This window comes from Vipera ursinii, assembly GCF_947247035.1.
Source record: "Vipera ursinii genome assembly, chromosome: 1".
NCBI lineage: Eukaryota > Metazoa > Chordata > Lepidosauria > Squamata > Viperidae > Vipera > Vipera ursinii.
Window position 1 is genome coordinate 134,781,305 of NC_139512.1, and position 14,631 is coordinate 134,795,935.

General features: G+C 40.3%; 1 protein-coding gene across 1 annotated transcript in view; it reads right to left on the bottom strand.

Moving 5' to 3' along the window:
- Nucleotides 1-14,631, bottom strand: part of NCKAP5 (NCK associated protein 5) — a 649,941-nt gene that overhangs the window by 71,712 nt on the left and 563,598 nt on the right. Inside the window, exon 14 of the mRNA XM_083350693.1 lies at nt 3,854-4,171. Within this exon, the coding sequence (XP_083206819.1) occupies nt 3,854-4,171 (318 nt within the window). The remainder of the gene's footprint in view (nt 1-3,853; nt 4,172-14,631) is intronic.

Below are 14,631 nucleotides of genomic sequence, written 5' to 3' on the forward strand. Positions count from 1 at the left end.
ATATTGAATAGTAATAATATAGACTATAATATGAATATTGTCAAATGTACTAACTGTCATACAATGATCATAGTGATGAAATGAAATGAACCTTTATTGTCAAAGTACAACTATGTGCACATTGAGATTAGCTGAGCCTCCCTTTGTGCTCCCATCCCCCAACACACAGTGACAACAAACCCTCCATCTTACTACACCAACTATACCACCAACCGGCCTCCCAAGTCAATTCTGCATAAAAGTGATTAGAATAGAACCGAATGTAGGATCGCTTTCCTACGCTTGTTTTTACAAAACAGAACATCTCCCCAACCTTTATAGGGAGATAGAAAGAAACCAGCTATCCAGGGCCCAGCATGTTTGTTATCTCTCTTGAATCTGGGTCAGTCCTAAGTGGGTAGTTTGAAAAAGAACCCCTAACACGTGCTATGTCTTGTTTATAAGATAGTAGATTACCATGTCCCCTTCATGGATTACTGCCTTGTCGTGGCGAAGGGGCTTGCGTAATTCAATGAAGCTATGAGCTATGCCGTGCAGGGCCACCCAAGACGGACAGGTCATAGCAGAGAGTTTTGACAAAACGTGATCCACTGGAAAAGAAAATGGCAACCCACTCCAGTATCTTTGTCATGAAAACCCTATGGACAGTACCAAAAGGCAAAATGATATGACGCTGGAAGATGAGCCCCTCAGGTTGGAAGGCGTCCAATATGCTACTGGGGAAGAGCAGAGGGCTAGTACTAGTAGCGCCAGAAAGAATGAAGCGACTGGGCCAAAGCTGAAAGGACGCTCAGCTGTGGATGTGTCTGGTGGTGAAAGGAAAGTCCGATGCTGTAAAGATTTTTTCTCCATAGGAACCTGGAATGTAAGATCCATGAATCAAGGAAAACTGGACGTCGTCAAACAAGAGATGACAAGACTGAACATTGACATCTTAGGTATCAGCGAACTAAAATGGACAGGAATGGGTGAATTTAATTCAGATGACCATCAGGTATACTACTGCGGACAAGAATCCCTCAGAAGAAAGAGTAGGAAAAGCAATACTGGGATACAATCCTCAAAATGACAGAATGATCTCAGTTCGAATCCAAGGCAAACCATTCAATATCACAGTAGTCCAGGTCTATGCCCCAACCACCAGTGCTGAAGAGGATGAAATTGACCAGTTCTATGAAGCACTACAGCACCTTATAGAACTAACACCAAAAAATGATGTTCTTATCATCATGGGGGATTGGAATGCTAAAGTAGGAAGCCATAAGATAACTGGAATAACAGGCAAGTTTGGCCTTGGAGTGCAAAATGAAGCAGGGCACAGGCTGATAGAATTCTGTCAAGAGAATACGATGGTCATAGCAAACACTCTTTTCCAACAACCCAAGAGACGGCTCTACACATGGACATCACCAGATGGTCAACACAGAAATCAGATTGACTATATGCTATGCAGCCAAAGATGGAGAAGCTCTATACAGTCAGTAAAAACAAGACCAGGAGCTGACTGTGGCTCAGACCATGAGCTTCTCCTTGCAAAGTTTAGGCTTAAACTGAAGAAAGTAGGGAAAAGCACTAGGCCACTCAGGTATGAATTAAATCATATCCCTGTTGAATATACAGTAGAGGTGACAAATAGATTTAAGGAATTAGATCTGATAGACAGAGTGCCTGAAGAACTATGGACAGAGGTTCGTGACATTGTACAACAGGTAGCAACCAAAACCATCCCAAAGAAAAAGAAATGCAAGAAAGCAAAATGGCTGTCTGAGGAAGCTTTGCAAATAGCTGAGGAAAGGAGGGAAGCGAAAGGCAAGGGAGAAAAAGAAAGATACACCCAATTGAATGCAGAATTCCAGAGAATAGCTAGAAGAGATAAGAATGCCTTCTTAAATGAACAGTGCAAAGAAATAGAAGAAAACAATAGAATAGGGAGGACCAGAGATCTTTTCAAGAAAATTGGAGAAATGAAGGGAACGTTTAATGCAAAAATGGGCATGATAAAGGACCAAAATGGCAGGGACCTAAGAGAGGCAGAAGAGATTAAGAAGAGGTGGCAAAATTACACAGAAGAACTATACAAGAATGAGCTTAACGTCCCTGATAATCACAATGAGGTGGTCACTGACCTCGAGCCAGACATTCTAGAATGTGAAGTGAAGTGGGCCTTAGAAAAGCTGAGCAACAACAAAGCTAGTGGAAGTGACAGTATTCCAGCTGAGCTATTCAAAATCTTAAAAGACAATGCAGTAAAAGTGCTACACTCAATTTGCCAGCAAATTTGGAAAACTCAACAATGGCCACAGGATTGGAAAAGATCAGTTTACATTCCAATTCCAAAGAAAGGCAGTGCCAAAGAATGTTCAAACTATCGCACCATTGCACTCATTTCTCATGCTAGTAAAGTCATGCTTAAAATCCTACAAGCTAGACTTCAGCAGTATGTGGATCGAGAACTACCAGAAGTGCAGGCAGGATTTCGAAGAGGCAGAGGAACTAGAGATCAAATTGCCAACATACGCTGGATCATGGAGAAAGCTAGGGAGTTCCAGAAAAACATCTACTTCTGCTTCATTGACTATGCTAAAGCCTTTGATTGTGTGGATCATAACAAACTGTGGCAAGTTCTTAAAGAGATGGGAGTACCAGACCATCTTATTTGTCTCTTGAGAAACCTATATGCGGGTCAAGAAGCAACAGTGAGAACTGGACACGGAACCACTGATTGGTTCAAAATTGGGAAAGGAGTCCGGCAAGGCTGTATACTGTCGCCTTGCCTATTTAACTTATATGCAGAGCACATCATGAGAAAGGCAGGGCTAGATGAATCAAAAGTTGGAATTAAGATTGCCGGAAGAAATATCAACAACCTAAGATACGCAGATGATACCACTCTAATGGCAGAAAGTGAAGAAGAACTAAAGAGCCACTTGTTGCAGGTGAGGGAGAGTGCAAAACTTGGGTTGAAACTTAACATTAAGAAAACCAAGATCATGGCATCTGGCCCTCTCAATTCCTGGCAAATAGATGGGGAAGAAATGGAGGTAGTGACAGATTTTATTTTCCTGGGCTCCAAGATCACTGCAGATGGGGACTGTAGCCAAGAAATTAAAAGACGCTTGCTCCTGGGGAGGAAAGCCATGGCAAATCTAGACAGCACACTAAAAAGCAGAGACATCACCCTGTCAACAAAAGTGCATATAGTCAAGGCTATGGTCTTCCCAGTTGCAATGTATGGCAGTGAAAGTTGGACCATAAGAAAGGCTGAGCGCCAAAGAATTGAGGCCTTTGAACTGTGGTGCTGGAGAAGACTCCTGTGAGTCCCTTGGACTGCAAGGCGATCAAACCGGTCAGTCCTAGAGGAGATCAATCCTGACTGCTCTTTAGAAGGCCAGATCCTGAAGCTAAAACTCAAATACTTTGGCCACCTAATGAGAAGGAAGGACTCACTGGAGAAGAGCCTAATGCTGGGAAAGATCGAGGGCAATAGAAGAAGGGGACGACAGAGAATGAGGTGGCTTGATGGAGTCACTGAAGCAGTAGGCGTGAGCTTAAATGGACTCCAGAAGATGGTAGAGGACAGGAAGGCCTGGAGGAATGTTGTCCATAGGGTCGCGATGGGTCAGACACGACTTCGCAGCTAACAACAACAAGATTACCATGTAGCATCATAACCTCTCCATTTCACTGGGATCAGCGGTTTGCAAAACACCTACAGTAATGCGAGGTGTCTTTTCAGCTGCATATTTCACACATTTTTACACAATGTTATCATTGGGAGGTCTCTTCTAATGAAAACTGACAGAGTGGACAACAAAGCATCTCATATTTGGAAAAACAGAAGCCGTCATCTTACCTGAAGAAGCTGCTTTCGGAAAATGACTCTGCAAAGCCCGCACACCTCTATCAGCCATTGTAGGATCTGATGCTGAATGAGAAATTACACTCTCGACAGATCCCGGGCTTTTCTTAGTTGTTGAAGGCACTTCTCGTTCTAGGGTTTGGGCTTTCTCAGATGGAGTCTGAGGAAAAGGTTGCTCAGGCGATGCGAAATCTTTGTTTTCTAAATCTAGTCCTTGTTTAGAAACGTGTCGGCCCGTTGAACGGCTTCCTGAGTCCGGAAGTGGAAAGGTTCCTATTCCGCTGTCCAACGTCCTCATTTGGCAGCAGGATTCTGAAATGCAAAAAGACAGGCTACTTTCAGTGGAAAAGACAAAGAACCACAACAGAGGGCACCTTGAAGAAAGGGGCTTCGGCGAAAAAGGGAAGGGCTACAGCTCATAGACTTTGTACATACATTCCTAGCTAGGAGTATTTTAAAATGAGAGGCGGCCTTTAAAACTGAGAAAAATCACTGCAAGTCAAAGCAAACAGTATTGATCTATTTATTTATCATTTATTTATAAGATTTATAAAGCTGCCTGAATCCTTCGCACCCTTGGGAGGTTTTAACCAATTAAAATAATAAACAAAAATAAAGCAGAAAAAAAACAGACGTTTGGGAACGAGGACCATCCAGTTTAAAAAAAAATATTCTAAAAGAAACCCATCATCCACTTTAACCCAAGGCCTGAGGAACCAAGCCAAACTTTTGACAATCTTTAAAAGGAAAGCAGGGAAGAAGCCACGGGGAATCTCTAGAGAAATGCCATTCCAGAGGATTGGCAGAGCATAGACAAAGGTGGGTCTCATCAGATCACTTCGTCCGAGCAATGGGATCTGCAGTAGTCCAAGTCTGTCTGATCTAACAGTACAGGCAGAAACTGCTGGAGAAAGACAGCCCCTCAGAGAGACAGGCCCTACTTCATGGACCAGTCCTTGAATTGCATCTTCAACTTAACCAACAATTAGAGCCGCTCACACATTCTTAAGCAAAGGCGAGCCTATTAGTGCCTGTGGCCACTGCATTCTGAACCAGCTGAAGTTTCCAAATGATTTTAAAGAGCAGCGGTATCTAGAGTCCATTGCAATCATCTGGATAAAAGTGATTAAGGCATGAGTGACTGACTGGATAGCCTCTTGATTTAAGAGTGGACATAACTGACACGCAAGGTGAATATATGTGAAGGCCTTCCTAGCAACAGCTGCCACCTGCTTTTTAAAAAAGGAGCTGTGAATCCTGTAGAAACCTCAGATTTGTGCTCCAGTCCTAAATGGAGAAATCCTACCCCATCCAGCACTAAACCATGAGATTCTCCAGGGCCAGATGGCCCAAATCACAACAGCTCAGTCTTGACAGAGTTGAGTGTGAGTCTGCTTCTCCTCCATAGCTCCCTCAGAGCTTGCAAGCATCCCTCAGTTGACCTCCCCTCAAGATAGCATACTGATAGTACTTTATTCCGAATTTGGGTGAGCAAGCAAGAAAGGAATCAGAAAATGATCCAAGAAGAACAAAGCATGTCCTTCAAGGTCAGGTCACAAAAAACTGTATCTAAAGGTATATATATAATGCCCTTAAAGATTTGGATCAGGGTCATGGTGACCAAGAACAGAGCTGGCCCAAACTCTGAGTCACCTTGGGCCATTCCACAGCCTCTGTTGAACTAAAACCTACTCAAATAGTGTGGATAGTACAATAGAATTAAGAACAAAGCAAAACAAAATATCTGTTCTGTAGCTACCAGCTGTGTTCCTTACCTAATAATACCGCTAATCCAAATTCAAGCAGAAGCATTTTTGGAAAAAAATTGAAGTACAGAGCTTATGCAAACTAGATGTTCTACTTTACTGCATCTACATTTAAAAACGGAGGTAAGGCATGGTGTACTGGCTGCTGCAAGAAGTGAATGGGAGTACCACCTTAGATAATTTATGTCCCTTTAGCACAGACATCTCAAACTCAAGGTCGCAGGCCACATCCAGCCCGTGATGTGATTAGATGCGGCCTATGGGGCCGCCCTGGAGACCAAGAGTCTGGCATGCACAGCTGACATGTGATGAGCACTCTCTTGCCCTGCAGACTGACCACGTTCTGGCACCGGCTGGCCACCATGAAGTAGAGCAATGTGCAGAGCCCCAGCAGCAGTGCTACACCTGCCATTACCACCTCCTCCATGGCACACACACACACACATACACATACATGCACACGCTTGGCTGCTAGCAGTTTGGGGAAGTGAGGAGCTTGTAGGGCACTGAACTGTCCCCACGTCAAGGTAGCTGCTGCAACTTGTTCCGTACCAACCCAGCCATCCCAAGTTAGCCGCACCCAATGAGCAGCATCGAGCCGGGCCATATCTGCCCAGCCATGCCCACCTAGTCATGGCGACCTGGCTGTGACCACCCAGCCACACCCAGCCTGCCATGCCCACTGGCCCCTGTGTGTCGTCATAGTCTCACATGCTACTGGCCCTCGGAGGGCAACCATAATGTTGATGCAGCCCTCAATGAAATTGAGTTTGACACCCTGTTTTAGTAGTATGATGAAACCTATGGACCCCAATTAGGCTGAAAAAGTTTTCAAACTGTTTAAAAATAACAAATATGCAGTATAGTAATATAAGCAAACATAAAGTTGTTGTATGCTTTACTTTATCAGGTTTTATTATGTTCCCATCCAAATTTTCTTCCCCCCCTCAAAATCTATCCATGTACACCTAGTGGTTCATGAAGCCCAGGTTAGAAATCCCTACACTTTAAGCTATATGGATTCCATAAATTAGGTTGCATTTTTTTTGTAATTACACATTTGCATCTGGTACAGATTTTTAAAAAATATTAATGAGAAAAAAGCATACACATTTAACCAGAATTAATAATCACAACAAATTAATCAAAACTGTTGCATGCTGCATAGCTAGCTTTGGCTTATGGAAGTAAGACAGATCCAAGGCCTTTTACAAAAGTCCAACTTGTAATCTTCTTAAGTATGCAGTACATTTCAATTTACTCTGAAATTTTATTTTACTTTTTAATTTTATCTATTAAATTTATTTGCCACACATCTCACTGTGGGACTACTCTAGGCAGCTTACAACAATAAATGAAAAAAATGATAAAAATGTGAACATACCATTAGTAAAGCAGTGAAACAATAAAAATGAGCAATGAAAGTACAATATGAATTAGAAGATGGCTTGTGAGGAATATTATAGTATATGGTCCTCCAAGAACCACAAAACAAGTAAAATGAAGGTTTTGTTATAGGTATTATCTTTTATTTTTCCTAAGGGACTTTCATAATAGCATTTGCTATTACAGTTATAACTCCACATGCTGCTTAGAATGACTTTAGTCTAAACAAGACAGGGTTAGGCTCTTATCTTTAGAGAAAAAACTCAGAATGCTATCATATAAAGTTATTTTTAACCAGTCCAGTAGTTATCTGAAAATACATCAATCTGGGGTATTTGAGATTTGAGCAAAGACTGCACTCTTCTCACAAAATAAAAGTCAAAGCATCCCAATTATTTTAGACTCACTAATTTACTCACAGAATTGTAAAATTGGCTTAGGAGACTCCATGAAGTGAAAGATTGCACAGAATACATCTTAAACCAAATGTGGACCTATATAACTAGTCTGTTTCAGGCCATCAAATACATGTCATTCTAGAGACAGGTATAAAGAAATAAAAAAAGTATCCATGCATTCTGAACACTGTATGCACATAGAAATAGATGGAATTTGTTTGAATAAGGATAAAAAATGGTAAGATTAGGAAAGTATTGGCCTATCGCTCATACATGGCAATTAACCATCACAATTTCAGCACCATGGACAGCCCCTATCTAACCGTCAAAGAGGGTAAAACAGTTGCTGCAATCTGAATATTTTGCAGTATTTTAAGCCAGACTCAACAGTGTAAAAGCATGGATGAATACCCAAGTGCAATGCTATAAGCACAAACGACAGTGTCTCTGAAAGTATAAATAAGGAATATTTTAGGAATAAGCTTAAATTTTAATTCCCAAAAGGCAGTGAATATTATTACTACTAGTGTTATTGTTAGTAATACTATCCTCGACTAATTAGCTTTGCAATCTTCCAAGCTGTATTTCTACATAAGCAGAGAGAAGTTAAAGGCTTTTGTTTTGTTTTGTTTTGCTTCTTGCGGAAGTGGACCACTGCCAGATTTAATGAATCAATCTAATTGTACTGCTCTTCATTGCTCTCTCCTCTCTCCATACATTTGTAATGGAGTAAGGCCATCTACAATGTTTACCACCATTGTAATATTTCAACTACTCATTTTTAGAAGATTTATGAAAGATGGGAAATTTGGATCTATAATTCAGAAAGATAGGTTGTTCCCGAGAGGAAAAAGCAACATTCACAGTATAGATAAACAAATGTTTCTGCAACCATTTTGACCCATTTTAATATTTTTTTCTCTAGACAAGAAAGTTCCACTAATCTGATAAAAAAGATTCTTTAATATTTCTTCTCTCCATTTCCTATAATGAATCAGTTCTTTAATATTACATTTTTCATTTTACTGATACCATTAGCTCCAAAATACCCCTCTTCAATACTCCTCAGTACAACTACAGGCAGTTATCTCTTATTATATTTTGCAGTTTATGTGAAATGAAAAGAAAATGAGTCCCGTTAATGCCAATATCATTTACAAACAAGTTAACATGATCTCAGAAAGTATTTTGAATGATAAATTCCACAGCACTAGCAAAGTGGCAGCAAGGCTCATTTCAAAGGGGCTCTAAGACTGAAATGCTATTCTTAAAATCCTGGACATCTGGAAATTACTAAAGCTAATTTTCAAATAAACATGAATTGGATCCAGCTGCAAATTAACGTCTAAAGCCTCCAACCTCAGAGAGCATTTCCTTCCTTCCTTCCTTCCTTCCTTCCTTCCTTCCTTCCTTCCTTCCTTCCTCAAAGACCTTTGAGACTAGTCCCTCGATTTAACTCACAATAGTCCTATTTACTTATTTAAAAGAGTTCAATAGCGGTCCATTTTATATATCTTAACCCTGAACAGTTCAACATGTAAAAAACAAAGTTTAAAAGCAAACAGTAATACTAATAGAAACTAGATCTCATGACACCCCCAAAACAATATTCCCCATTTATCTACTGGTCATCAATCTCTCCCTGCCTCAATTTTTATGGGAAGACCCAGTGCTTCTTCTGGGAGCTTCAATGATATACGTGACTGGGAGAAGGGGCCGAGGATCACTCTGGCTTGCAAATAGGGAAATGAGGTTAATCATCTCAGCCAATGACCCTGTGGGTGTTAAAATTTCAGATAGCCCTATCCTTGATTTGGACTAAAGTAGCCCTCCCCAGTCATCATATCAGCAAAATTTCTTTCGGGGTGGGTGGGGGTGGGGGCTAACTAACCCTATCACTTTGAATGCTGCTTCTCTAGGATTATTATGTAAATCACCACCTGAATTTCCACATGATTCCGTGGTTTATATGACTTGATTCTGATTTTAAGAATTAGAACGGGCTATTCTGAATAAATTCGCATTATGCCATTGTTTCAGTGACCAGAATTCATTATTATCTCTCAAATTCCTCCCTACATTTTATGACAGAATAAAACATTCTGCTCTAGTTCCTTGGAGGCAACTGTCAGTAAGACAGAAGAAGGTATCTCAGTCTCAGTCCGGTCATTTTAGAGTCACTAATCAAGCTGGAAAATTAAAGAAATGTATCTGTTGAAAATGGCTGCAAGTGTATCAAATTCATCCTCATAGCAATACACGCTAAGCTTTCCCTTCTTCTTGAAAAATATGAACAAAACAAGAGGAAAATATCCTCTGGTCCTGAATCATATTTTCTTCTTAAAGGTGTAAAATGGAAGCTATTGTGCTTCCTGCTATTTGCAGGTTTCTGAAGAGATGAGAGAAAAATCTTGTGCTTATTTTATAGGTGTTCCATGTGACATTCAATGCAAATCTCCTTCCATCTAGACAGAGTAATTTGCAAAATATTACAAAAGAGATTACACTAAAAGGGTTCATTGGTATCTCTACACACTTTCAACTGACAACCGCAGAAGCATTAGCTTAAAACTGAGAGGGGAAAAAAAAAAAGCTAAAAGTCTGATCACATCTCACAACAAGCTTATATAAAGCTGATGGGAAGCCCACTTCTCTTGTCAGCCCAAAAGGAAATTTAGAAACCCCAGAGTTTAGATATGTTTAAATGGTGCTTTGGATAATGCCTGAAATGGAGGAAAAATGGTTTTATATCAAACCAGCAAGAAGCCTGAAGGGGTTCTAGAAGCTGTGCTGAACTTTTTGGAATCAGCCGTAACTCAGCAGAAACCAAACCAAAAAAAATTAGGTTGTTCCAGGTTTTAGTTAAAACAAAACTCAGCTGAGTGAATAGAGCACGGTTGGTGTGTGTTCCACCCTCTCCCCTCAGCAGCTTATCTGAGGGCCCGGTAGTCATCCCAGCGTCTTCTTTGCCTTCTCTCCTCTTGCCATCATCAATGTCCCAACATATCATAGGCCTCCTTTTGGGGGAATTGATTCCTTTGTAAAACTACTGAATAGCATGTGGTATTTCTATTGCTACAGGTGTAATAACTAGCCTAAACTACATACTAAAACTGCAAATAAAGTGATTTGCTCACCTGGAGAGGATGTCTTGGGATTCCATACCGTATAAGGCATATACAAAAAGAAGAGAAAGTCAAAGAACATGAGGAAGACCCAGAAGAAGATGGAGAGACAACATCAAGGACACACTTACAATAACATCAATTAACAATGGCTGAGGCTGCCAGAAGAGCAAGAACCAGAACTTTGTATCTTTCCTGACACCCAAAGTGGAGGAGGAGGAGGAGGAGGAGGAGGAGGAGGAGGAGGAGGAGGAGGAGGAGGAGGAGGAGGAGGAGATGTTTGGACATCTTCTACTGCATAGGGTCTGAATTTATTTAAATTTCAAGCATCATTGCATTGGATAATTCAAGATTGCAATTATGTTGCAAGTAGATTTTGGAATGCTTTTTTACATTTGAGATGGGAGCAAGAGACAAAAAGCTGTTTCTCCTCATGTGAGTTTTGTGCATAAGTCACAATCTGTGGGAGTGTTCACATTTCTTTTTATCATTTGTTTTTCCTTGGGCACAACAGGAAAGATTTCTTGATGCCAGATCATTAAGGCAATACCTTCCATTACTAATTTGACTGACTGGGAACTCCTGTGCATTGCACAAAATTTCAAGGCACATGTCTATGGTAGCATTTGCTATAGTAGAGCCTTCTAGATATGTTTAAGTGTAAATCCCAAAGCACAGCCATGCTGTCTTGGAAAGCTGTAGTCCATCAGATCCAAAAAGGCAACTGACTGTGGATGGTTGTTCTAGAAAATGGGCTTGGCTTCACGTAGAATATGAGCCAAGAAAGATGAGTTCGCTTGCTGCCTCAAATGCATGGAAAGTGCTTTCTGGAACATGGCCAGCTTTCTCCAGCAGTAGGGAACAAAGGGAAGTGCTGGGAAAATTGAGGGTAGACAGGCGAAAGAGTTATAATCCTGTGGCACGTTAGTAGTAGAAGTGAAAGTTAGAAGAGGAGGAGGAGAAGGAAAAGAAAGACACCCCAAAAATTGGGAGTAGAGGGGGTGGTGGGGTATTTAGTACTGGGAGCTGGGGAAGGAAGGAAGGAAGGAAGGAAGGAAGGAAGGAAGGAAGGAAGGAAGGAAGGAAGGAAGGAAGGAAGGAAGGAAGGAAAAATTGTCCTTCCTTTTGCTCAGCTGTTCTTCTACTTCTACCCATAGCCCCTTTTCAGCCTATACACAAACTATAACAACCCAGTTTAGTTTCATGCATCAAATCACCTGAACAATTCATGGAAAACAGGTGCTCTCTCTGCTGAATACTTCACATACAGAATTTCTGCACATCCTTAAATTAGATCAAATAAAATAATTCAACCTAGACTGTGGTGAGCAATCATGTATTGGCTGGCGCTGCTCCATACAATCTAACAAATAATTTCCTTTTCAGTTTTATGTTTCCTCTTATTGATGTTTCCGTAATATTTCCCATTAGTTATTTAATTTTGTCACAGCAAGTGCAGCTCTTTCAAATTCTATTTTCCTTTTTACCATATTGTGAATCTAAGCGGACTGCTAGTATGTCCCTCAGCTCAAATACCATTTGAACACCAATGACATTTATTCTGAGAAATCATTACATTTACATTCAATATATTGACCAAACCAAGTAGTTCAAACATACCTAGTGGGGGAAAAGGATTCCCCTGTGAGAAATTAAACATGTGAAGTGGGCCTACCTACAATTTGCACCAAATTAAATGGCTGATTTTCTTTGAAGGATATACTGGAAACAGGTTTATCCATAGATGCTTGTTAATTCTGAAACATTATTCTTTCCAAATATTAGCCTAGTTTTTCATAAGCGCTCCAATGTGAACCGTTCTTTTCTTTAAAATACATTTGCAATTGGCAAGTAGACCTCATGCTACAGATGGCAGAACACATCTCTTTATCTGCCCGTCCTTTCCTTTCTTGGAAATGCTAAAACAAGCCAAAAAACAAAACACAAAACACCAAAACAAAACAAAACAACCCCCCCACACACACATATAGAAATAAAGGTTTGTTGCTTCCAAATCAGTGTCAGTTTTAAAGTGGATTACATATGTTGGGCTTTACTTGACCACGTTAACTAAAGTCGAACGCATCACTGTTTTGCTCTGAAGGGCCAACTAATGCACAAATCTGAAAAGAAATAAACTGTTTGTAAAAGTAACCTACTCTCAAAGCCATGGCATACACTGAAGAATGAAAAAAAGAAAAGAAAAGAAACACTGCATTCAAACCAGCATGCACAAAGCAAAACTGTGTTGTGAACTAATAGGGCTGCGAGCGAGACCATGTCACACATTGGGACCTCAAATTCTAATACTGAGTTGGAAGCACACCACAATTACAACTGCAGCATTTTTAACAAACGGAATTGTTGCCTTATTTTTGACTGCACCGCAACACCATCCTAAAGATACCTGGGATGAATACAGGTGATCCTCGACTTACGACCTCAGCTGAACCCCAAATGTCTGTTGCTAATATTTGAGACATTTGTTAAGTGAGTTTTGCCCCATTTTACGACCTTGCTTGCCATGGTTGTTAAGTGAATCACCACAGTTAAGTCAGTAACACGGTGGTTAAGTGAATCTGGCTTCCCCATTGACTTTGCTTGTCAGGTGGTCGCAAAAGGGTGACCACATGAACCTGGGAACTGCAACGGTCATAGTGAACCAACGGTCAAGCATGTGACCTGATCATGTGACCATGGAGATGCAGCAATGGCCATAAAGTAAAAAACAGTCATAAATTACTTTTTCCCCCGGTTCTGTTGTAACTTCTAATAGTCACTCAATGAATAATTGTAAAGTTGAGGACGACCTATACTCCAGTTTCTAGACACAGGATTAGATGATTAAATGAACCAATCAGACCATTACCTAGCTTTATGCAACAGCTATGAACCCAGACTTTTCCTGAAAGTAAGTTAAACAATTAAACATTATGCCATTCAGTTGCCAATTTAGGTAGATCTACCCTATCTGCGAAACCTTTTCCTTTCAAATTTAAAACACATAGGTAATATCCATTTATCTTGCTTCCGACCTAAGTTCCTAATACCAACCACTCATCACTTCTTGGAATCTACTGCCAGATATATTAGAAACCACCGAAACAAAACAAAACAAAAAAAATCTGCAATAGAATGAAGTTCCTATTTTTGAACTGGACAAGCTTTAAAAGTTACTGTTTTGCTTATCAGCCATTTGGAAAATCTTGTAGGAAAGCCTTTCCTATCCAAAAAGTGACTTTACCAAATGCCAACTTTCATGGGAAGGTTACATATGCTTCCAAGATCGTAGCTTCAGAGGCCCTTCCGGTATTGTGGTGAGATTTGTAATTTACTCGTGCTGAAGGCTCAGTAACATTCACATTGCTCTCATGGGTGTTGCAGCAGAGATGTTCATCCCATGTCTCCCTAGGGTCTTTTAGCCAAAGTTTACATTAGAGAACAATTAGCCAAGGAAGAACAAATCAATACGTTCAGAATTGATAGTTTTCTAAAGATCTATGGTATTTATTCATTTTCTTGTACTTATGTCTCCCTGTCCGAAAACCTTTTTTTTTTCAGGATCTGTCTCCATATGTATGAAAAAGGGGGAAATTAATATCCTTATTCATCTCTGCTGCAACTGTCAAGATGAACTGAGGTGCTGCTTATTGGAAGACGCCAGCTCTGAAAAGATCCACCTCAACCATATGGAGTGCCAAACAAAGAAAAGACAGAGGAAAATATCAGAATCCAAACCTCTGAGTCTAGTGAAAAGAAAAGAGCTTGGAAGTCTGTAAACCTGGACAACTTACAGTTGTGCCAGGCAGCATGACAACTCGTTCATTCCTTCTTTTGTACACACAATGTCTACCATCAACCCTAAAATCTCATACTTTAATCCGAGTGAATGTCAGGTTATGGTAGATTATTGTTTAGTTTCCTAAATTCAGTGGTCCACATTCTGCATACTGAGTTTACTATGGATGGTATTTTAAAACAGTTTAAGGAGACAAAGAGTGAGGCTTTTTTTTCATAATAGTAATAAAACTTTCCTATTTTCTCTCAAAAGAAGTCTGGCATCCCCTAGCTCTAAACTTAAAATCTTCGCAATTAGC